The sequence below is a fragment of the Prunus avium genome, chromosome 6, assembly GCF_965620075.1.
Source record: "Prunus avium chromosome 6, drPruAviu1.hap1.1, whole genome shotgun sequence".
Classification (NCBI taxonomy): domain Eukaryota; kingdom Viridiplantae; phylum Streptophyta; class Magnoliopsida; order Rosales; family Rosaceae; genus Prunus; species Prunus avium.
In genome coordinates, this window is record NC_142289.1 from 313,297 (window position 1) to 335,711 (window position 22,415).

General features: G+C 38.1%; 4 protein-coding genes across 4 annotated transcripts; 1 reads left to right on the forward strand and 3 right to left on the reverse strand.

Annotated features, from left to right (window-relative positions):
• Positions 1–41: 41 nt before the first annotated feature.
• LOC110760435 (transmembrane protein, putative (DUF2358)) lies at positions 42–1,752 on the reverse strand. Its single transcript, XM_021962698.2, has 5 exons — positions 1,305–1,752; positions 984–1,198; positions 798–878; positions 349–699; positions 42–267 (listed from the first exon to the last, which is right to left on the reverse strand). Exons 1-5 carry the CDS (start codon positions 1,510–1,512, stop codon positions 166–168), a joined length of 957 nt encoding a protein of 318 aa, XP_021818390.1. The 5' UTR covers positions 1,513–1,752; the 3' UTR covers positions 42–165.
• A 2,614-nt stretch (positions 1,753–4,366) lies between these two features.
• Positions 4,367–8,566, forward strand: LOC110760433 (serine carboxypeptidase-like 20). The gene is given in 11 exon segments (XM_088254349.1): positions 4,367–4,974; positions 5,100–5,236; positions 6,054–6,130; positions 6,211–6,333; positions 6,450–6,518; positions 6,521–6,562; positions 6,708–6,773; positions 6,871–6,992; positions 7,100–7,213; positions 7,417–7,462; positions 7,624–8,566. Coding segments are annotated over 11 exon segments (1,032 nt in total). The 5' UTR covers positions 4,367–4,822; the 3' UTR covers positions 7,708–8,566.
• Positions 8,339–12,645, reverse strand: LOC110760432 (putative protein phosphatase 2C 33). The gene is made up of 5 exons (XM_021962693.2): positions 11,320–12,645; positions 10,350–10,739; positions 10,114–10,231; positions 9,290–9,513; positions 8,339–9,170 (listed from the first exon to the last, which is right to left on the reverse strand). Exons 1-5 carry the CDS (start codon positions 11,572–11,574, stop codon positions 8,637–8,639), a joined length of 1,521 nt encoding a protein of 506 aa, XP_021818385.2. The 5' UTR covers positions 11,575–12,645; the 3' UTR covers positions 8,339–8,636.
• A 5,851-nt stretch (positions 12,646–18,496) lies between these two features.
• Positions 18,497–22,398, reverse strand: LOC110760447 (cytidine/deoxycytidylate deaminase family protein). The gene is made up of 9 exons (XM_021962711.2): positions 21,570–22,398; positions 21,318–21,452; positions 21,007–21,106; positions 20,719–20,844; positions 20,302–20,615; positions 19,917–20,036; positions 19,524–19,769; positions 19,319–19,444; positions 18,497–19,008 (listed from the first exon to the last, which is right to left on the reverse strand). The coding sequence occupies exons 1-9, from the start codon at positions 21,957–21,959 to the stop codon at positions 18,766–18,768; spliced, it is 1,800 nt and encodes a 599-aa protein (XP_021818403.1). The 5' UTR covers positions 21,960–22,398; the 3' UTR covers positions 18,497–18,765.
• Positions 22,399–22,415: the final 17 nt, after the last annotated feature.

Consider the following 22,415-nt stretch of genomic DNA (forward strand, 5'->3'; position numbering starts at 1 on the left):
GTAAAGAAAAAGAGAGTAAGCTGTATCTGTCTTTGTAAATGTAAGCTGAAACAATGATGCAATATCTCAACATTTCATAGTTACTTAGTAGTATGCATAATGTATGTATATATAGATTTCAAGTGTAAATTTAACTTACTAGAGTACACAACGGTAATGTGGGGTTTACAAGGTTGTCCTCAAAAGCTGTACAACAAAATAGACGAGTGCCAGAAACAGAGCAATTTGGTATACATCTCTTTGGAAACCGTCATCCCTTTGAAAGAACTGAGAATCAAAAGCAAATGGTGCAATCAATCAATGTGTCAATTGCATATCAATAAACATGACTCACGTTTGTTAACTCACCTTAGTTGGGTCACCTGAAGGGTCAGGATAAATCTCCATATTCTGTTTTTCTCTGGGAAACTGGTTGGAAATGGTTTTGACAAGATCAGCCAAGTCTTTGCCACCCTCAATGGTAGCGAAGAGACGACGCGAGGTCCAGAAATATGCCTTGCCAATGGCAGAGGAAGCCGATAAATCCCAAAACTCTTTATGCTCAATCACTTGCCCACTTATCTGGTTTAGAGTGAATTGGGAATTAATTCGGATGATCAAATCCGAGGCTATAGCACCAACAATGTTCTTGGGCTTCCCTTTGACAGTCCACTTGATACTTAGGACACTGGTGGATAGCATGCTCATCTCTTGCACACTCTGTACCGTAAGGCAGAATTGAAATACATTTGTGTTATCTTCTTGTTGTGAATGAAAAAAACAAAAAAAAAACAGAGAAAACAGGGAAGAAGAGTGACCACAGAGGGTTTGCGGAGGGCAGTGGTGATCCATAGTGGTCTCTTGTATTTGTCACGACCACTAAAACTTCTAACTGGGTCCTGCAATTAATTAGTAGGAGGAGATGGTTCCATATTAAAAACAGGCATTAATTGAAGGCCCGAGGGAGGAGATGATTCGGATTTGTGAAGAAAAAGATGAATGACCTTGTATTGAACAGAAACAGCAAAGGTTCCGAGGGCGCGATTGCCTTCCCTGAGCTCAAGGATGTCACGTACAAGCTGTCGAGCCGTAGACTCGATGGAGGGGCTACTGATGCACTCAAACTCATTGCACAGCTCCCCAAACTCGATCCCATCCACAATCCTATCTACTGCCTCTCTTCTCTCAGATTCACTACTTCCACTTGAATCATTTGTTACTGCACACATGACATCCATCAATCATCAAACAAATCAAAGAAGCAGCAAATATAGAATAACAAAGAAGCAAGCAAATCAAAGGGTAAGGATATGCTGTATACGGACCTCGCAGTAAAAAAGGGCGGTGGTAATGGGGGGAGGACGAGGCAGTAGTAAAAGTAGTAAAATGGGAGTTGGAGTTGGAGGTGAAAATAGATTTATTAGCAGGTGAGGTAGTTTTAAATATGCGGCTGCGGCGGTGGAGGAGGGTGGTGGTGCAGCAGCAGGAGGAGGTAGAGGAGGAGGAGGGAATGATGGAAACAGAGGCATTCATCTCATCGCCTCTCTGTGATTGTGATTGTGAATGTGAATGTGAATGTGAATCTCTCCGTCCCCACCCATAACAACCTTACACTCCAAGTTCAATTCCAATTCCACAGACCACAGACCACATGCATGATGCATGCACACAGAGGATCCAGCACAACACAAACAATTTACAGCCTCTCTTTTTCAACTGTTTAGGATAAGGTCTCTCCAGGGTTGTTCTTTTCTTCTGTGAAGTCAACAAGACCTCTCTCTCTCTCTCTCTCTCTCTCTCTCTCTCTCTCTCACACACACACATACACACACACATTTATAATTTATTATACAATTAGCTTCTCACTCACTCTCTCTGTCTCTCTCTCCCATAAGCCACAACCAGACCACCCATCACAGCAACAATTATCTTTAGAATGTTTGATCAGATCGATCCACCCTATTATAATTAAGTTTCAACCAAAGTAATTAACTTGTCAATTTGAATGCTATGAAATGATATATAACATCCATCCTTTAGTTTATAGCTTGCACCTACAAATTCAACAAAATTATTTCACAAAATCCACTTTCTATTATGTATTTGAATGAGCTAAATCCTTTTGAGGTGGAAGGACTGATTCCTTCCTACCTTAATTACCAGCAGGCAAGGAAGGCAGGCAGGCAAGGCAGGCAGGCAGGCAGGCAGGCAGGCAGCAGCATTTATCGGAGTACACGCCCTCATCATCATTTCCTATTCATTCATTCCATTCCCATATTATTTAATTTTGCAATCAATTTGCCATATTGCAATATCCGCACGTAGCTACGTCGTATTCCATCACCACTATTATTATTAATACTAATTCGCTACCTCTTGTTTACAAGGAACATTGCAATGCACACCAACCATAAGCCATAAGCCACCAACATCTCTATAGTTAATTTCACCTTTTTAAAATACCAAAACAACAACATTCAGCTCTTTTGTCGTCGTCGTCGTCAATTAAAAAGCTAGCTCAATTTAGATATATGTTTTAAAAACTTCTTTTGTTTGTTGCTAATGCTAGCCTTGCCAGCCACCCTCTCTATTATATTTAGGATAAATTATGAGTGCTGCTAAACGAACCCTAAAATTAACTGAGTACACCTTATGATCTAAGTACACCCTAATATTTAAATCAAAATGTAAAATTAACTAAGTACACCCTATTTAATTACCAAAAATACCCCAGATACACCCTAATCCACTCTATCACACGGAAGCAAACCCATTTGAATCTGGTAACAGCATTCATCAAGGTCAGGTGGCATACTAAATTATTCGGATATCATGGCTGAGAAGCTTTGATTCAAAGGCAGCAAAAAGCCCCTTGTTTTCTCTTTGATTTATTATTCGCCAAAACCAATACAACCACATCGAGAATACATATCGATCAACGAGTTACTTATCCTAATATTGTCTCTAAAATCTTGCTTCATAATAAACCGATTTATCCACAAGCCTAATCCAAAGCGTTCCCAAATCCGCACAAGCAGCAATTACAACAATTAAGGTTACATAGTCTGGTTCCACACCCGAGAGCTGCATCTCCCGAAACCACTCCAATGCTTGCTCGAACTGACCTTTCTTGACAAACCCACCAATCAAAACAGTCCAAGAAACCGCATCTCTCTGTGGCATTTGTTCAAACAGCTTGACCGCATCGTCAACCTTGCCATTTTTCATATACCCATCAATCATCGTATTCCAAGACATTGAATTCTTCACATACATTTATTTCATAATTCAAAATATCCTTTTTGGTAATTTTATATTAGGATAAATTAGTAATTCAATAAAAAGTTTGATAGTAGGGTGTACTCAGTTAATTTTAGGGTTCATTTAGCACCACTCTAAATTATTGAAATGCCCCCTGTAACTCAATTTCAGTCTCAATTTCCCCCCTGAAACTCCATATATTGTCTCACTTTGCTTATATTCCATCCAGCCCTAACAGAAGTCGAAAATTGAGGAAACAATGATGGGGAAACAATGATGGGGATGTTGTTGAGTGAGACTCTGGGGTTGTAGGCCAAAGTGGTGACGGAGAGAGAGCGGTTAGAGAGTAAAGTTGAGATCTTGGCGCCGAAAGGCAGGGACTTAAGGGATCGGAGAGAGAAATAAAGGGGGATAATGTGGAATTGCAAGAGGTTCAGCAGTGGTTGACCGGAGTGAGAGAAGGTGGCGTCGGTGGGGGCGAAGATGGTGAGAGAAGGAGACTGGGAGAGAAGGAGGGTTTGAGAGGCGAGGTCGAGGGTTAGAGCCATAGAGGTGTAGGCGAAATCTGAGAGGATTTCGGCGGTGTTGACGAGGGTTTGGGTGGGGAGGGCGGAGGAGAGAGAGAGAGAGAGAGAACTGAGAGGACGATGAGAGAGAGAAGGAGTTGGGATGTCGCCATTGTTGGAGGTTGTTCTTCGTTTCTTGGAGTTTGAAGAGGGGTTTGGTTTTGCAAATGAGTTTGGGTGTAGTTGAAGATTCAGAGAGTATCTAAATTTGTAAGGGGAGGTTGTTTTTGGTGGGTTAAGATTTGACGACTTCTGTTAGGGCAGGATGGAATATAGGTAAAGTGAGACAATATATGGAGTTTTATGGGGGAAACTGAGACTGAAATTGAGTTACAGGGGGCATTTCAATAATTTAGCCTTATATTTATACTATCAAAAATATTACTCATACATACTAAATTTATATACCACCTCTCTAATCGAGATGAGCCCCATTGTATATTGTATTGATGAGCTCCACTTCTATTAGAGATGATATGTGTATATATATGGAAATGTGGTATGCCTAGCATTTCTCTTATACTATATATTTTACACACTCATCATACAAAAGCTCAAAACCAAACCAAATTAAACCATATATGGTTTGGTTCGATTTTTAAACCATTTAACTTTTTCTTGATCAAAAACAAACCAAATCGATAATTACAATTTGGTTTGGCCGGATTGAAGCCCACCCTGGTCCTCCTTGTCTTGTTTGCTTGACTTAATTTCGTTTCCTTCAACCCCAATTGTCTTTTTTTTTTCTTTTTCTTTTTCTTTTTTCGATTTAATATTTTTCTATGCTAAGATTTGTTTCCTTTTTTGACCCACAAATTGAAGTTTCATCCCATTTCTTGTCTATATATACTCACTTTTCTGCAGATGATTAGTGCGCGCTCTCTCTCTCTCTCTCTCTCTCTCTCTCACTCATACACGCACACAACACAATATTTCCTTCAGTTTATGATATAAGTAAGAAACTGCAGGCCTTTTTAATTAATCTCTTAATTAGAATTTAGAAGGCAGCGGCCACCATGGGCATGGGCAAATTCTTCATTTTGAGCATAACTGTGTGCATGCATATGCTGTTTATGAGTTTGGTTATAGTTGAGGCTGCCCCTGAAAGCTCTCTTATCACCCAACTTCCCGGCTTTAATGGTACCTTTCCATCCAAGCACTACTCAGGGTAAGTTTTATTTTAGAAGCTATCGTCTTATATATATTTATTTGCAAGCAAAATGATATCAACAGAATTGTTATACTAGTATATATATGTAGATAATGTATTATTGTGTTGAATTGAATGTGTAGATATATAACCATAGATGGAAAGAATCTTTTCTACTACTTGGTAGTTTCAGAAAGAAGCCCAGCAAATGATCCAGTTGTTCTGTGGCTCAATGGTGGACCCGGCTGCTCTAGCTTCGATGGCTTTGTTTATGAGCATGGTACGTATGTCTTTTCTGCGCTCTAGCTAATTTCTTTCTCTTTTTCAAAATTAGGTATATCACTCTACTTTTTTTGTTCAACCACAACTTCTTTTTCCTTCTTCTTCTTCTTCTTTTCCATTCTTTTGCAATGTTGGTCATTAGCTGTGCCTGTGTCACCACTCACGGGTGGGTGCTGATTGGAAATTAATAATAATTTTGTTTCAGAAAACAAAACAAACAAAAAAAGTAATTGGTTCCACTGGAGAGGAAGAGAGATGTGTGGGACTGTAATTGTAACTCATAATACAGTGTTGTCCATTTCAGCTCTAATAAAGTAAAAGTAGTAGGCGCATTTGGCACCACACAATCAAATTATTGTCTTTTTCTTGCTGTCTGCTTTATTTTGAATATTATTATTATTATTATTTTGAATATTATTATGTAGATGTTGATGATGATGTGAAGCTAGCTAGCTTTAGTAGTTGAAGTATTGTCCATGAGTTTATGGTCCCAGTGGTTGTTTGTAGTCGCATTCATATTTATATATATGAAAATGAAACTCTAACTCATCTGGTCTGGTCTGGTCTGGTGTCTGACTCTGGAATTAATAGAGCCGTTAATTTTCTATATGCTCCAAAGGTTGGCAGTCTGCTAATTCATTTGGGAGTTTTTTCCGAGAATTCCTAGCTTTCTTGTCCCGAAATGTGACAAAGTTGACCCAAAATATAATGTGACATTGATTTTGGAAATGCGAAAGTAACCTCTATATAAAGTACAAGTTTATGGGGAGATTGTCAGATTGATTAACTCTAACTCTATCAGTAAATGCATGCAGGGCCATTCAATTTTGCACAAGGACAACCAAAAGGAGGATTGCCTGTTTTGCATCTTAATCCTTATAGCTGGTCCAAGGTCTCTATATGGAAAGATTTCCATTTTTTTTACTAATTTTAATTTAAATAATTTCTTGGCCTAATTAACCAAATATTCAGGTTTCCAACATTATTTACTTGGATTCTCCTGCTGGTGTTGGCTTTTCTTACTCTCAAGACGAAAGCAAATATCAAACTGGAGACCTACAAACTGCTTCTGATACACACGCCTTTCTCCTCAAGGTAATAATATATTATTCTATTTGGGATAATCCATCGATCCCAATCAGTTTAAATTAATAAAATGGGTTCATCATCAACAATAATTCTCTACTATATGCAATGCAAATTGCAATCAGTGGTTTGAGCAATTCCCGGAGTTCCTTTCAAATCCATTTTACATTGCTGGAGAGTCATATGCTGGAGTCCATTGTGGCCTCAGCTGTCAAACTCACTCGGTGTTCCTTGCATGGTAAGTTACTTTTTAAACCTTAATTTTTTAGGCTGTAACCTCCTCAGAGAGAGAGAGAGAGAGAGTCAAATATATATATATATATATATATATAACCTTTGAATGAAGGTTTGTTTTTTTATTTGTTTAATTAATTTGGATGTAGAGTGATGAAGTTGCAACGAAATGGCTAAACAACCCAGCAGTTAGGGAAGCAATTCATGCAGAGCCAGTAAGCTAGCTTGCTTTTGCTGTGGAGATATGATGATTAATTTTCTATTGAAGTCACACTTAGCCTTAATTATGACACAAGTAATAATGAATGACAGGAAAGTGTGGCTGGTCCTTGGGAGTTATGTACAGGCAGAATAATTTATTCTCATGATGCTGGAAGTATGATCCCTTATCACCAAAATCTTACAACTCAGGGATACAGAGCACTCATTTACAGGTCTGCATTCATTTACATGCATGGAATGTTAATTATAAACAAATTATTATCTTTGCTGCAAGTAATAATAAATATTTTATTTTATTTTTTATATTTTATGTTGGCAGTGGAGACCATGATATGTGTGTTCCGTACACTGGGAGCCAGGCATGGACTAGATCACTTGGATATCAAATTGTAGATGAATGGAGATCTTGGCAGTCCAATGAGCAAGTTGCAGGGTACACATAACAAATCTACCTATTATTAATTATACATAATCTTGGACAAGGACATGTTTTCTTTTCTGATAAAATATATATGCAGTTACTCACCTCCTCCTCCGTATATGTGGCTGGCTCGCAGTAAATGACTGGTCCTCCACTTTTTGTTTGTTTGATTTCTTTTATCAACTTCTTAATAAGATTTGTGTTATCTGCTGCAGATACTTGCAAGCATATCAAAACAACCTCACCTTTCTCACCATCAAGGTCTGTACACATGTACACGGACTCTCTCTCTCTCTCTCTCTCTCTCTCTCTCTCTCGTATAATTGTTATGTTTCTTTTCCGATAAATTAAATATATAATCAAAAAAGCTATCTGCTTTAGATTTATTCAAGTTTTTTTTCTCTTGGCTTCTGGCCGGGCAGGGAGCTGGACACACTGTCCCTGAGTACAAGCCGCGGGAGGCACTGGACTTTTATACACGCTGGTTGGAAGGAAAACCGATATGACAAATTTTTATTATTTTTTTGGGTCAAGAACCGATATGACATTGAAAAAGCATTTCCATTCCATTCTCTATCTCTCTCTTTTTGTCGTCACATTTCTTTCTGGTTATTAAACTTACAAATTACATTGTCAACTTTTGATCTTACATCAATCAAAGAAATGCATTCTACCAAGAGTTTGATTTACTTTTCAATTTTTCTCACATGATGACTGCTACCAACAGTCTAATATTATATGTGAAGTACATTAATGTTGATATGATGAATAAAAACACAAACACAAACACAAAAAAGCATCATCTTATTTTCTGAATTGATGCTTTGATATGAACGGATTGAAAACAAACAACCCACGCCAGCTCATTCGTAAAGGGTTTGGTAATGCTCATTCGTAGTCATGCAGTGCAATGTGTGGTGAGTGATGGATCCTATTCGGGGGGTTCTCATTATGACAAAGATATACATATTGTTGTGGAAGCAGCTTTTCATAAAAGTCAAAAGGAATAATGAAAACAAGAGGCCAACCGTTTTCATGGTGGAGCTCTTTTTCAGAGACTGCCTGGTATTTAAGATGATGAGGAGGCTTCATTACCATCACAAAATTATTATCCACATAACAATACATCATAATATCTTTTGAAACATAAATTATATATATATATATAGAGAGAGAGAGAGAGAGACAGAGAGACAGAGACAGAGAGTTGGATGGATTTTACAAAAATTCCAATTCTACCCACACTAGAAAGGACAATTTTCCCAGACATGCTAATATAGTCGGGAGGGCCTACCTCTCCGGTCAAAATTTTTACTTTTATGGCCCTACAAAACACATATGTGTAGAAAATGCAAAACAGAAACAGAGACGAGGAAAAATAAATGATACTGAACAATTTTTTATGAGAAACAGAAACAAGGTGATATATCAATAATCAAACCTTCTTCCACACCTTCTTGTCTTCTTTTGTAGGCACAAACCTTGGCAGGGTCAATAATGTGTTCACACGGGAAACTCCTTCCAGAGCAGACCACTCTTTACCCGCCTCTGAATTCATTTCCTCTGCACCGTTCTCTTTACTTGCTTCTTCTTCTTCCTCTCCTTCTTCTTCTTCTTCTTCTTCTTCTTCTTCTTCTTCTTCATCTTGAAGAATCTCTTCGCCAGTTCGGGCAGTCCCTGAGCGGACCAAACAAGTTGTCCCAGAGAGATCTTCTTGCTCAGTCCCACCATTGACCTCATCCGTTGTGGCAGGCTGCTCACCCGACCAGTTATTAGCAGCAGTTGATCCAGAGTTTGAGTCTGAGTCAAGGAAAAGGCAAACTACAGCACAGTCATCTACTTTGGAAGTTGGATACTTCTGTCTCCAAGCTCGAACTGCAGTCTCAACCAGTGCCCGAGCTGCAGAAGAGCGTGCTGGGGTTGATGCTACAATGTCTACCACTTCTTTGTTAGAGAGAACATCCCAAATCTGCCAAAAAGTTTCAACCTTAGATTCAAAGAGCAGGAGGAGGAGGAATAGGAGGGTGAAAGGAAGGGGCATGTTATATATCTCTTTCGTAAGTAGCTTTAAATCAGCTGGATCCATACCCCATCTGTAGCCAAGACTATAAATTCATCCTTCTCAGTGAGACGCCGAAAGGATATATCTGGCACAGAGATCAGGCCGAAATCCTTGAGGCAGAAATCTCCAAAAGCCCGTGCCATGGCAAGACCAGGGGAGTCATTGTTTGGCAGCCAGACCCGAGAAACCTCAGGTTCATCTTGAAGAGCAAAAACGCGCCCTCTACACTTCCGTATTCTCTCTGCTTCCGCTGTTGAGTGAGGAAGTAATAAAGGAAAAAGCAGGTAAGAACTCAGAAAGAAGATAATCACAAGAAGCTAGCAAGCAGACCGCAATTCATCATAGAATCTTTTCTTTTGTATTCCTTGTTTACTGTTCCAGGGAGATGGAAGCCATTATCCAATCCACAAGGAATATTCACTCTCTATAATGGCAGTGGAAAAATAACAAATAGATATGTCGCTAAAAGTGACTTCATGCCGAGCTATTTATGCTATGTGGATTCAGAAACTTTAGGTATTTCTGAGAACAAAAGAACATGAACAATGAGAGTGGTGAATGGTGATGTTAAAGTTTCATATTCTAATAGAGATCCAACACCAAAATAATCTGTGTCAAGTCTATGAAATTAGTCTGAATATATTTCATATATGAATATTTTCTTAACCAGACAACCTGACAACAAAGTCTTTTAAAAACTTCAATCACACCCCCCAAAACAACTTTCTGCATGTGTAGAGCATCATTAGAAATGTGACTAGATCAGATCTTGCCAAAATCATAAACCAAATTTGAAAAAATTCATTGAAAACTATTATGAGAAAGGAGAAGCAAAAAAGGAGAGAGAGACCTGGAAGATTTGGTTTGAGATCCACAGTCAATTGAATTGCAATTAGAGTGTCATCTTTATCTCTCGTGCACAGAACAGCTCTGGAGTCCCCAACATTTCCAATGATTAAATCCCGACCCTAAGAAACATGCCAACATGCCAACATGCCAACATGCCAAAACATGCATCATAAAGATGAGTACATCACAAAAAACCAACACCACATCAGTACAAGTTTCCAAAGGTTATGAAAACACCTGTTTAACCAAAGTTACAGCTGTTGTCCCACTACAAAAGCAATCGATACTTGGTTGTGTTCGCAGCTCCCTATCCATAATTTTGAAAGCCTTTAGGAATGACTCTTTCAGTGTCTGAAAGATCTCAGGGTGTTTGTCTGTTTCCTCAATATCAATGGAGGCCCTGAAATCTTCATCAACAGATACAAAGGGAGTACCATCTGAATTCAAGCTTCCTGAAGTATTGAGGCTGATCTCTTTGAGTACTTCCTCACTGGTTATGGTCACCTCCCAGTTTGCACTCAATTTCAGAGGAAGAGAATCCCTCACTCTTTTAGCGACCATATGACCGAACGGACCATGGCCATCAAAAACACCACAGAAAACTGTGTCTGTTCTTGAACCAAAATTCTGAAATTCATATTTAAAACGATTTAGACAATAATAACATTGTTCACCCCTGGAAACGTTTCCTCATAATATACATATCACAACAAAATAGAAATTAAACAAATAAATCTATACATGATAAAATGGAACAGTTTTAAAACTTGGATACAGAATAACAAGGATGAAGCTATCTGAAGGTTAATATATGGCAAAATCCTTGCATATAAAGTAACGAACAAATCGAACAGAGTAGCTTCTTCTGCGGGAGCCTTCAAATATATGACAATCAAGGTGAGCCACTTTGCTCTGCAAACAAGGACTTGCAATTGCTAAGGTGGACGATAAAACAAGGAGTTCAACTGCTACCACAGAAGTAAGGTTTGCAAGTTTGGATAATATCCCGAGAGAAAAAAAAAAAGTTGAGAAACTGCAGCCAATTGTATTGAAGAAAAAGGCTGCTATTTCCTTTGAAGTAGGATTGCAGGAAGTTAACATAAGAAATAAAAAGTTGCTGGGGTGATTTTACATCCAGATATAAAACTGATAAATCAGTAAAAAAAACCAGATCAGAGTCAAGTAAAGATTATGAGAAAGAGCTAACCTCCCAAACAATCATGGCATCCTGATTGGTCCCTTTCTTGCCCTGTTGGGTAAACAAAGATGCAACTTCACTTGACCCATTCAAGAACATTCTCCCGGGAATCCTATGCAGCGGCTCTTCCCGGCGGTAATCAAAGGAAGAATTTCGAGAGCCCATTTTCTTCTTGGTGCTCTTGCGCCGCCTGACTCCCCAGGCGGGAGACGACGGCGAATCGGGCAGAGGGCTCCTGCTTTCTGCAGACAAGCAGGAACCCATTCTCAGGGCCCTGATTATGTTTAGTAGGCACTCCAGACCAGCCGAGCAATACGACCCCCTATTTTCAATTGACGGATCCGTAAGAAATTCTCCTAATAACCCCAACGCCCTTCAAAATCAGGGCCTTTAAGTGACCAATCAATCCACTAAACTCACTTTCTCTCTCTCTCTCTCTCTGATATCAATCTTTGTTTGATCACAATCTTTGAGCAACACCCTTGTATATTCAATGCCTGGCTACTCAGATTAATCCACTTGAACTACAATCTGCAATCCGATTGCCACAAATTTGCCCAGAAAACACTTGAATTTAGCACCCAATCTTTAAGAAGAGCATCCACCATTAAGCAAAACACGCCCACTTTCACTTTTCCATGAAAGGAATCCACTTTCGATATTATAACCTTTTGAGGTTTGAAAGCGCCGGTGATATCAAAAATGACCAACCTTCTTTCTCTTTTGAGATCACAAACATACGAAAAATATAACAAAAGGTATGCATGACACCAGGAAAGCAGATCTATAAAAGAAGATCTGTTTTAGAATTACCCAAATTTTCGCCAAACCATTGTATGATCACACTCCCATATCCCCAAATCCAACAAGAAAGCTCTCCAATCGCACGACCCCAAAGAGCTTTTGTTTCTCAGATCAAGCTTGGATTCAATGAAACCAAACAAGACTGAAACAAAATGTATGAACAAAAGAAAAGGCCAAATTACAGCACAAAGAATGGGCACAGAAAAGAGAGAGCAGGCAGCTCAGCTCACGGCCTTGCATAAAGCAAGCATCTTTGTGAAGGTTATCAGAATAGAGGAAGTGGGTAGAGAGCCAATTTTAGAGAGAGGAGGAAATGAAAGAGAAAGACAAAGAGAGAGACTTTAAATGTGAGAAATAATCGCAACCACCAACAGCAACTGAAATATAAAAGATTGCAAAAAAACCCGCTCTTGTAATACGACCTGACTTTCTGGAGAGAGAAACCGAGGGAAGAGTCTGTAGAGAGAGAGAGAGAGAGACAGAGAGAGAGAATGCAACAAACAAAACTACTAAAACTAATCTTTTTTTAGAGCGAGAGATGAAAAAAAGGTATCACTTCTCCATTTCTTCTATTCTAGAGGTTAAACTTTTGGAATTGAAACTTTCTCTGTCACATTCATAAACTTATATAATTATAAATAAATAAAATGTACCTTGGGGTTTGGAAATCATTAGAGAACGATGGCTTGGCTTAGAATGGAAATAGCACATTTTTATGGAAAAGCTTTGCCATTTTATTAACAATAATTTTATCCGTACTCAATCAAAATTCACGATACTTTTTTACTCATACTAAGGGCAATAGGGGTAGGCATCAATCCGGCCGAACCGATGAAACCAAACTATAATTATCAGTTTGGTTTGATTTTGACTAAGAAAAAGTCAAATTGTTGAAAAATCAAAACGGACCGTATATGGTTTGGTTTGATTTTGAGTTTTTGTAAACCGATCTAAACTAAACCGGACCGTTTATGTGCATATTTATTTATTTATATTTAATTTTACATGTGTAATCTCTAATTAGTTAATAACTATATATGAATATTTGAATTGAGCTATGTTAGTTAGTGAAATATAAAGTTTTGTGACATTTTGAACTTTAGGATGGTTTTGTACTCTAGAAAATGATTTATGTATGAAGCAAGTTGTGAATTTATTGGTTATAATTGGGCTAACAATGTTGGAAAAATGCAAAAAGAAAGAGAATTGGGCTTAAGCCCAAATCGGCCGAACCAAACCGTCTTAAATTGGTTTGGTTTGATTCAGCTTCCTTTATAAATTTTATCCAAACCGAACTAAACCTAACCAAACTGTCATATTGTAATTGGTTCGGCCTTAATTTTGAGGTGAAACTGATCCAATTCGGACTGTGCCCACCCCTAAAGGGTAGTACTAATAAGTTAATTAAATTGGTTTCTAAATGACGCTCAATGTATTATGTATAAGATAAAAATAAGAAATTACAATATTTGGTAGAAAAAAAACTAAGAATTTATTGTATCAGATAAACATATGGATATAAGGGTCCCATGCAGCTAATAAAGTAATAAACTAATCGAAATCATACTGTTTAGAAGAGATTAGTAGGATCTCGTGCCCTCCACATTTAGCATTTGTGCATTTCCTCGTAGTGCATTTTTTTTTTTCCTATTTCTTCAAAGTATTACCTTTAAATTTTTATATATATTTAAATGTGAACTTTTATTTCCTTTTGCAATCATAGGAAAATGGTTTCTAATGGCTTTTCTTTCCTTTACACACGATCCTTTTCTAAAATCGGTTAAGGTTAAATTTATTGTTGTCGTCTTCATGTACGTAGCTAAAGGAGAAATTTGGTGTAAAGTCATGTCACTCGTGCCGCCTTGAACTTTTGCTGTTCCTTTGTTTTTGTTTTTCTTTGGTTCTTGATAGAATTAGAAACCAATGATGAATTAATATATGACCATGAAAAAGAATTTGAGCACTTCAAATGCAATTCCATGTGTCATGTGATGTGCCATAAAATAAAAACACACCACACCAGCTCAATCCCTACTTCCATCGTCAAATTTGTAATCAGAATTGGCTTTATTCTCTTATATACATATATATATATATATATATATATATATATATATATATATATAGTGGAAACAGAGAGAATATGCAAATACGGATTGGATGTGAGAGTTCCATTACGTTCGTAGCTGGCTTGACTTGCTTAATATAAGACAAAACAAACAAACAAACAAATAAGAGGAAGAAGAAGAAGAAGAAGAGGTTTATATTGTTTTTATTGTGTGCATTGCTTGCATATAATGCAAATGTCATTTGCTTGCATGCATCATGTTCTTAGCTAACATTAACAGCTGTGAAACACATCAGCTTCGTCTCCATTAGAATGTGAGGATCCTCGTCATTTCTACGTGGGCCCACTGTCGTCTCTCTCTCTCAACTCTCTCACGCTCACCTGGTAATTCCATTGTATAGCCAGCTAGCCACCCACCCACCTCTCTAACCATATATATATATATATACATAAATACATTAATTAATATGAATACCCCCACCAAACCAATTTCAGAGATTCGGTCGGTCTCATTGTTTTCAAATACTGGTTTCCTATTTTCCTAATTGGTATATATGTAGATTATTATTTCTTACTTGACCTAACATATATACGCACCTACTATATTATATATACATCTTTGAAATTAATTGGCAACATATATATATATACACACACAACAGAATTCATGAACATTATGGGATCGGATTTACGAAGTCAACTGTCACCCACCCAAGTTCCCAATATCCTACCCTACGTATGATCGTTTCGTATCATTGTCATATGCTAATGTTTCTCTCCAATTTTAGTGTTCAATTTTGGATGGAAGAAACACTCAAACTAATCATACGATTGAATAATTGAATAATTATGATTTATATATATATTTTTTTAAGAGGAAGATATATATATAGTACAAGTTGACTTTTTATACAAGGAAGAGTAATTAGCTAATTATAAAGAATCCTAACTAGGTAGCTATTCTAATTAGGTAACGTGAATTACATCAGGAAATTAGGGATCACGAGATCCCTAAATTATGGCTCATGCCAACACTCCCCCTCAAGTTGGTGCGTATATATCTTTTATGCCCCAACTTGTCAAGTGAGTTATGAAAATCCTTTGCCAACACCGCATATGTTAAGACATCCATCAACTGTTCTTGTGACTTTACAAATGGTATATCTATTAACTTTTCTACCAACTTCTCCTTGATAAAATGCCTATCCACTTCCACATGCTTAGTTATGTTATGTTGAACTGGATTATTTGTTGTTTCCCTAGCAACTTGATTGTCACAGTAAAGTTTTATGACTTTCTTCGGTGGAAAATCAATTGAAGACAAGAGCATCCTTAGCCAAAGAAGCTCACAAACTTCATGTGCCACGCCCATGTATTCTTCCTCAACTGCAGATCGAGCCACTACATTTTGCTTCTTATTGCGCCATGTAACCAGATTACCCCCAACGAAAGTGAAGTAACTTGATGTAGAACGTCTATCTATTGTATTGTTTGCCCAATCTGCATATGTATAACCGTTGACATCCAAATGTCCCAATTTTTTGAATATCAAGCCTCTGCCTGAAGCTTTATTCAAATAACTTAAAATCCTCATAACTGTTGCTAAGTAATCCTTACTAAAAGAATGCATGAATTGGCTAACAACACTAACTGCATATGCTATATGTCTGGTCTAGTGTTTGAAAGATAAATTAATCTTCCCGTTAACCTATCATATCTCTCCTTGTTGGTTGACACGTGATCATGATAGATTGCTAGGTGAAGAAAAATGGCGGAAGGCTAGCCGGCGGCTACGACAATAGCTACACCGCTCCAACCATTTTTCTTCTTCGCTTGCTCCGCCTTGCATTGCTTCAAGTGTTCAAGGAACCACTCCGGAAACTCATTCTTGTGAACACACTGGCCTCTGTATGACGGGTTTCATTACAATAGGTGCAATGCATGTTTTCTTTTTCCTCAAGCGTTGGACAAGGAAAATAAAAACTAGCAGCAAGGGCTTTGGAAACCATTACAACAGAGGATTCAGTCTTTCCATTCTTCTTGAGCATCGTCTCCTAGCGTTGGGCCTCTTTAAGGACAAAAGCAAACGACTCCTCCAATTTGGGCAATGGACTCAATCATAACAAATCTCCTCTAATTTTATCAAACTCATCATCTAAACCTACAAGAAAATCATAAATACGGTCTTTCTAAATCTTAGCCTGTCGAATTTTCACATCATCAGGGCACTTCATGTTGATTGGACAATGACGGTCAAGTTCCAACCAAACGCTCTTGAGCTCAGCAAAGTATATTGCGACCTCCTTGAGTAATACGGGTTGCTTTACATCGTAATTCATAAATTGGCGACTCATTAGACGTATCATAATACATCTGGGCTGCACTCTCCCAAACATCTTTAGCTTTTGGTAGATCTAAGAACAATTCTACCAAATCAGGGTCTATTATTTTTATCAACCATCCTTTAACAATGGAATCCTCAATACACCAAGAATCAAAGCTCGGAGCGTCTTTTTCCACTTGAGCCACCTTCCTTGTCAGATAAGCTCTTTTTCTCTGGCCTGACACATGAAGCAATATCATCTTCGACCAAGTGCTATAGTTCTTTCTATTCAAGCGTATAGTGAACGGGGCAGCGAAAGTATCATTACGAACTGTAACAATTGGTTTCGCCATGTCGAGGGTTTATAAAGCACTGGAAGCACTGAATTTTGCAGCTGTGGTGGGGGTGTTCGTGGTATCTTTGAAAGCCATGGAGAAGAGAAAACAAGTTTGGATGGGTTGGTGTTGTAGGAGTCTTTTGCCGCACTAGGTTTGTGACTATAATGACTTAGCCACTGTTTTGCGGTAGCTTTTTTTTTTTTTTGTTTTGTTTTGTTTTGGTTTTTGTTGTTGTTTGGGTATTTGGCGCTATACTACCTCCTTAGACAAATTTAAGGGAGGAATTGGAAAAGTACAAGTCAAACCATGCTCTCTATATCCACCTCCTAAATAAGGAGACCTATAGGAGATCCTAAATCTAAAGGGAGAGAAATGACTCCTAGTGGTTTCCTATAATTTAATGCTTCTTTGTTTTAGGTATAGTTTAAATTTTTAATTAATGCTAACAATTTTTTATATTATTTTTTTATAAAGATGGACGAATCATATTGAATTAAAAAAATAATTATAGTATTTACAACTCCCTAAATTATGGAGTATAATTGGAGTTCAAATTTGATAGAGAACTCCTAAAATAACTTTGATGTGTTTTTATCCAAATTTTAACTAAAAAATAAAAAGCATGATTGTAGATGCTCTAAGATGTATTGATGTTATGATTTGGACTTCTGGACTTTGAAGCGAACACGTGAAACATAACATGGTTTTGTTCTTGTGATGTTATTTTATATATCATATATTAAAAAATCATCTATATATTAATTTACAATTATGATTGACAAAAGAAAATGAATTAGATCCATCCATCAATCGGATGATATTTTTTTTGATAAAGACGCAACACTTAACACTGTTGGCTTATGCTAGCTGTATGAAAGTCCATCGTCTCATCCATAAATATTCTGGGCCACTGCAATCTTTTCAATTTCACAGGGTGAGGGGACTATATCTATATCATATAAATTTGATTGACATTACGCATTAATGCATTTCCATCATTCATACATGATTTAAGCAAGCGAGTAGATTTCTCATGCATATTGAGTACAAGTTGAAGGACCAAAATAGAAATCGGGCACAACCATTCTTCCTAAAACCCTCTATGTATCGAAATAGTAGTTGTTGTCACTTGTAGGTGATACCCTAGTTAATCATATTCTAGATTCATTGTTCAATCAATTAAGTAGTCACATCACATTGTGATGATTCATCTTAACTATTAGCCACATTTTTCATGCATATGTAAAGTAATTCTAGAACCTTGTCTTTTTCATTTTGTATTCCAAGGGCTACGCAAGCAAGTGATTATATGTTATTTAATTTCTGCCTGCAATAAGCAGTATTAAAACTGGGTCATGCGAAGAATGTGTAACATTTGTTAATACAAGTTTATTTACTTGACGTTGTTCACGTTCATTCGAGCAAATATATATATATATATATAATATATATAGGGCGGGCATCGTCATTGAATTGGATTGGATTGGATTGGATGTCGCTCCATCACTAGCCTACCTATCTACATTTGAATCATGCATTGCATTTGCATCATATGCCTAAAAGTTATTAGTCCAATCAAATGATGGGTTTTCTTTGCTTGCTAGGTATGCGTCTACTTTATACTTTCGTCATCAAAGATTTACGTTTGATCGATTTCCCAAACGTTGTTCACTGCAGTATATTTTATTTTATTACAAATTATCAACTATTCAATTGTTTTTAACAAACAAATCTTTTTGCAGTGGGCGACAGCATTTGCTTCTCAATTATTGTGTTCGAAACACATTCTCTGCTTGCATATTACAAATTTAAATTAAAAAATTCTTTAAAAGTTGACTGGTTCTCTCTCTCTCCTTCGTTATGCAGTTACTAGGCCGCGGGATTGGAAGCCATGAAAATGATATAAGGGGTTTGTTGCTTCTCTAACTGGACGTAGGAGACTCACCAAGAAACTCTGATCTCAACTGCATCAAAAGCCTGCCCAGATAATTTAGGCCTTCTCCATCCCGGCCTCCGCCCCAGAAAAGATCATGCGGTGAAGCTTCAACAAGAACAGATCCAGCAGTTGACAGCAACATAGAATTCAAATGTGGGTATATCGAGAACTTGCATTTTAGTGCCCTGTACATCACTTCAATCTTCACACTTTCCCAATCCGATCTTACCTGCATACATACCACACACTCAATAAGAAGTTTCAGCCAACTTGCACCATAAACTCAAAAGACATTCTAATGAGCCTTAAGCTCAAGTGGCATGGCATGAACGAGATGAGATAGAGATCTTAGGTTCAAATAATAGATGTTACTAACTTGATATCATAATATTATCTCTTTACTTTTAAGTTTCTTTAATTGAGAAATTATAAGAACCATGATTGAATGATTCACCACAGCATAGCATGCCATGACTGCATCACGTATCATGATAGTTGATACCAACTTCAAATCCAAACAAATGTGCAATGGACCATACCAAATCAGGCTGCTGCCTCTGCATTGATCTTCCTATTCGTGCTGCCTCTTCCGGACTTTTCGCAGACTTAATATTTCCAACACAATCTCGTGCCACAGGATCATCCACCCCAACAAACTTCTGAGCCTACATGTCAGTATTGTTTTGTGAGAATGACCACAGTTTTGTGAGATGGAAACCAGATCCATATAGAAAAGGGAAGTACCTGGTAGTAATGCTCTACACTCAACCAAGTGGCATAATCACCACTGGCATCAGGCATCTTAATTGCGTGCGGAGAAAAATTTGAGAATGCACCATAAGGGTCCCATGTTTTGTAGAAGAATATGATCCTTGATTCATATGGAGTGACAGTTGGATCAATTTCATAAGTTTCATCAACCGATGGAATAACAGGCGTCGCATCTGGTATGGGTTGAAGAAATCCACTTATAAGCATGTCAGGTCCAACCTGTGGTTCAAGTTTCAGAAGCATAAAATGAAAAATCCAATCAAGAGGCAGAACAAAGATATAAGCACCAGAGAATACATGGTTAGCACACAAGATTAACTAGAAAAAATTTATCTCTAGAAGAAAACTCCAAAAATCCCCACCAACCTGCTCATAGCAAACATCAATTAAATCCAACGCCTGTGACATTTCAACCATCCCAAGTTCACCTACAGGGGTTGGCGCATTCTTTCCACCAATAATCTTAGGAGCAACAAATGCGAACACCTGCAACACATTGAATTTGGCAGAGGCAAAATCCCCGTTAACAAATCCAATTCCAACAGAAAAAGAAATCTGAGATTACTTTAAAAAGGAAAATGGTAAAGCTTATGGCCAAAAAGAAGGATGGAGAATCCACCATTCACCTTCTTCTTGGATCCAGCCTAGAAGATGCAAACTATACCAACATTCCAAAGTCATCAGTTTTAAACAGACAAGAGTAGAAGATAGACAAAAATTCAAAGAGAGAAAGAGAGGATGGGGGAAAAACCTTATGTATTACTCCAGATGAAATAGCAGCTGCAGCTAATGTCCCTCCACACTCCCACAAAACAGAAAGATATCCACGATCATGAAAGTATTCCATTACTTCTCTGGGGTTTAGGATGTCAAACTCCACCACTTCAATTCCTTTAGATGCAAGAAATTTCTGGAAACGCTTTCTTGCACCCCTTTGTGTCACAACTATAGTCGATACATCAGAGAAATCCCAAAGGTTTGCCTCCTCAGGGAGATCAAGAGTCTGTGACATTACAATCCGCATGGGCATATGCCCACCTCCATGTCTCGCAGTTAGTCTTGGATCTAGTTCAAAAAGAAAGATAGAACATAATCAAGCATCTTCAGCATCTCCAACTCCAACTAGTATAAACACACATCACAAAGTTCAGAAAATGATAAAACTTACTGTCCCTGCGAACGGTATTTCCTCCCACAATGACCGCATCACTTCGACCCCGCAATTCGAAAACTCGATTTCGAGACGTCCTGCTACTGATCCATGAGGCATGTCCGCTGCTAGCAGCAATTTTTCCTGTTAGCACCCAAGGAAGACTAATGACTAGTCAATCAGCAAACTTGTTTACTTTTAAATGTTTGAGGCCTCTTTACGTATTCACATATTGTTATGTCTTACACTGTCCTTAATAGAAGAAAGAAAATAGTTGAAGTATATGAGGAAACTGAGAAAGCTCACCATCAAGGGTCATAGCATACTTGAGAACAGAGAAGGGGACTCGAGAAGCAGCTCTACAAATTAAAGGAGCATTGACAAGGAGGCATGATTTCCGAGCTTCCTGTTGGTGTTGGATTCATAATAACATGTTAATTCAATGTTGCTTGTTGCGTGCGCACAACACAATAGTTATTTCAGTTCTGAGCAGAGCAGAAGATGCCTATATTACTTACCATTGCCAAGCGGTTCAAAAGAAAAAATAAGCTAAGGTGTGTAATCTAATGAGCATACGAAATTGATTAAAGGTGGTTAATTACTGGATTAATTTATACCTCAATGAGTTTACCGCTGAGGTCCTCACCAAGAACATGAACCTGCAACCCTTCACTTCTCAAAGCCCTTATGGAATTCCCTCTCAGGTGCTGCAATGGATGCCTCAACCCGATCACCACCCTTTCAATCCCTGCCTAATCCACTTTCCATCTCATCAATCCAATCAAAATTATAATAATATTTTTTTTCTCTTTTAGGATGGAGGGAGGAACCGAAAATGAAATGAAAGAAGAAAAAGAGAAAAATGCAACCTGAACGAGGGCAGAGACGGCAGCGTGATCTCCGTGGCAATCACCGGGCTCCATGTTGAGGTAAGCGGTGCCGCGGCGGGAGAAGTTGCCAGCTGCCTCAGCGGCAAGAACCTCGGCGGGCCTGGTACCCTGGGCGTAGAGGAAACCCTCGCCGGCGACTTTTCCGGATTGGGTGGCGATGACGCAGCCGAAGTTGGGGTGGGGAGATGTGAAACCGGCAGATTTGTCGGCCAGCTCGGTGGCTCGTCGGATGTGGACTGCATCGAGCGCGTGGGAGCAGAGAAAGTTATTGTTCTTGTTAGTATTATTACTATGGGCGGTGGTGGCGGTGGCTGCGGCAGCGGGTGTGAGGCTGCAGGAAACTCTCATAAGTGGTGAAGATAAGGCCATCAGAATTTGAGTGTATACAAGAAGAGCATAAAAATTAAGTAATTAAATAAAAATGTAGGGTATATTATTGCTATAGATCATATCGCCATAGATGAAATGAGATGTGACTGACAGACGCTCATCTTCAACTTCAACCTATCTCGAGTCTTCGTCGGAAGGAGAGGAGAGGATGACTGACAGCGCTAACTTTCCTATGGATCTATTTATTTTTCCTTGTATTTTTTTCAAAAGAATTGGGCCTTTTGGATGGTCCTTTGGTTAAAAATGAAATAGATTTGGGCCTTTTGGTTTCTGCTGCAATTTGCACATCATCTGACTCTCAACCTAAAAATATCTACCACCGAAAAGTCGAGAGTGTTTATGATCCATTTGAGCATTTTATTTGAGTTTAAATTACCAAATCCCTCCCTCCATAGTTGCGTGCTACAACATGCTTCATCCAGAAATTAGGTCGAA

Excerpts from the sequence above, each read along its gene's own strand:
- LOC110760435 (XM_021962698.2), bottom strand. The coding sequence starts at position 1,512 with ATGAATGCCTCTGTTTCCATCATTCCCTCCTCCTCCTCTACCTCCTCC. Across the intron at positions 1,199-1,304 it reads CCGCCCTTTTTTACTGCGAG|TAACAAATGATTCAAGTGGA; the intron begins GTCCGTATACAG and ends TCATGTGTGCAG. Across the intron at positions 879-983 it reads CTGTTTCTGTTCAATACAAG|GACCCAGTTAGAAGTTTTAG; the intron begins GTCATTCATCTT and ends AATTAATTGCAG.
- LOC110760447 (XM_021962711.2), bottom strand. The coding sequence starts at position 21,959 with ATGGCCTTATCTTCACCACTTATGAGAGTTTCCTGCAGCCTCACACCC. Across the intron at positions 21,107-21,317 it reads TCAGCGGTAAACTCATTGAG|GAAGCTCGGAAATCATGCCT; the intron begins GTATAAATTAAT and ends CAACACCAACAG. Across the intron at positions 20,845-21,006 it reads GTATGCTATGACCCTTGATG|GAAAAATTGCTGCTAGCAGC; the intron begins GTGAGCTTTCTC and ends GGGTGCTAACAG.
- LOC110760432 (XM_021962693.2), bottom strand. The coding sequence starts at position 11,574 with ATGGGTTCCTGCTTGTCTGCAGAAAGCAGGAGCCCTCTGCCCGATTCG. Across the intron at positions 10,740-11,319 it reads ATGCCATGATTGTTTGGGAG|AATTTTGGTTCAAGAACAGA; the intron begins GTTAGCTCTTTC and ends TATGAATTTCAG. Across the intron at positions 10,232-10,349 it reads CTGTAACTTTGGTTAAACAG|GGTCGGGATTTAATCATTGG; the intron begins GTGTTTTCATAA and ends CATGTTTCTTAG.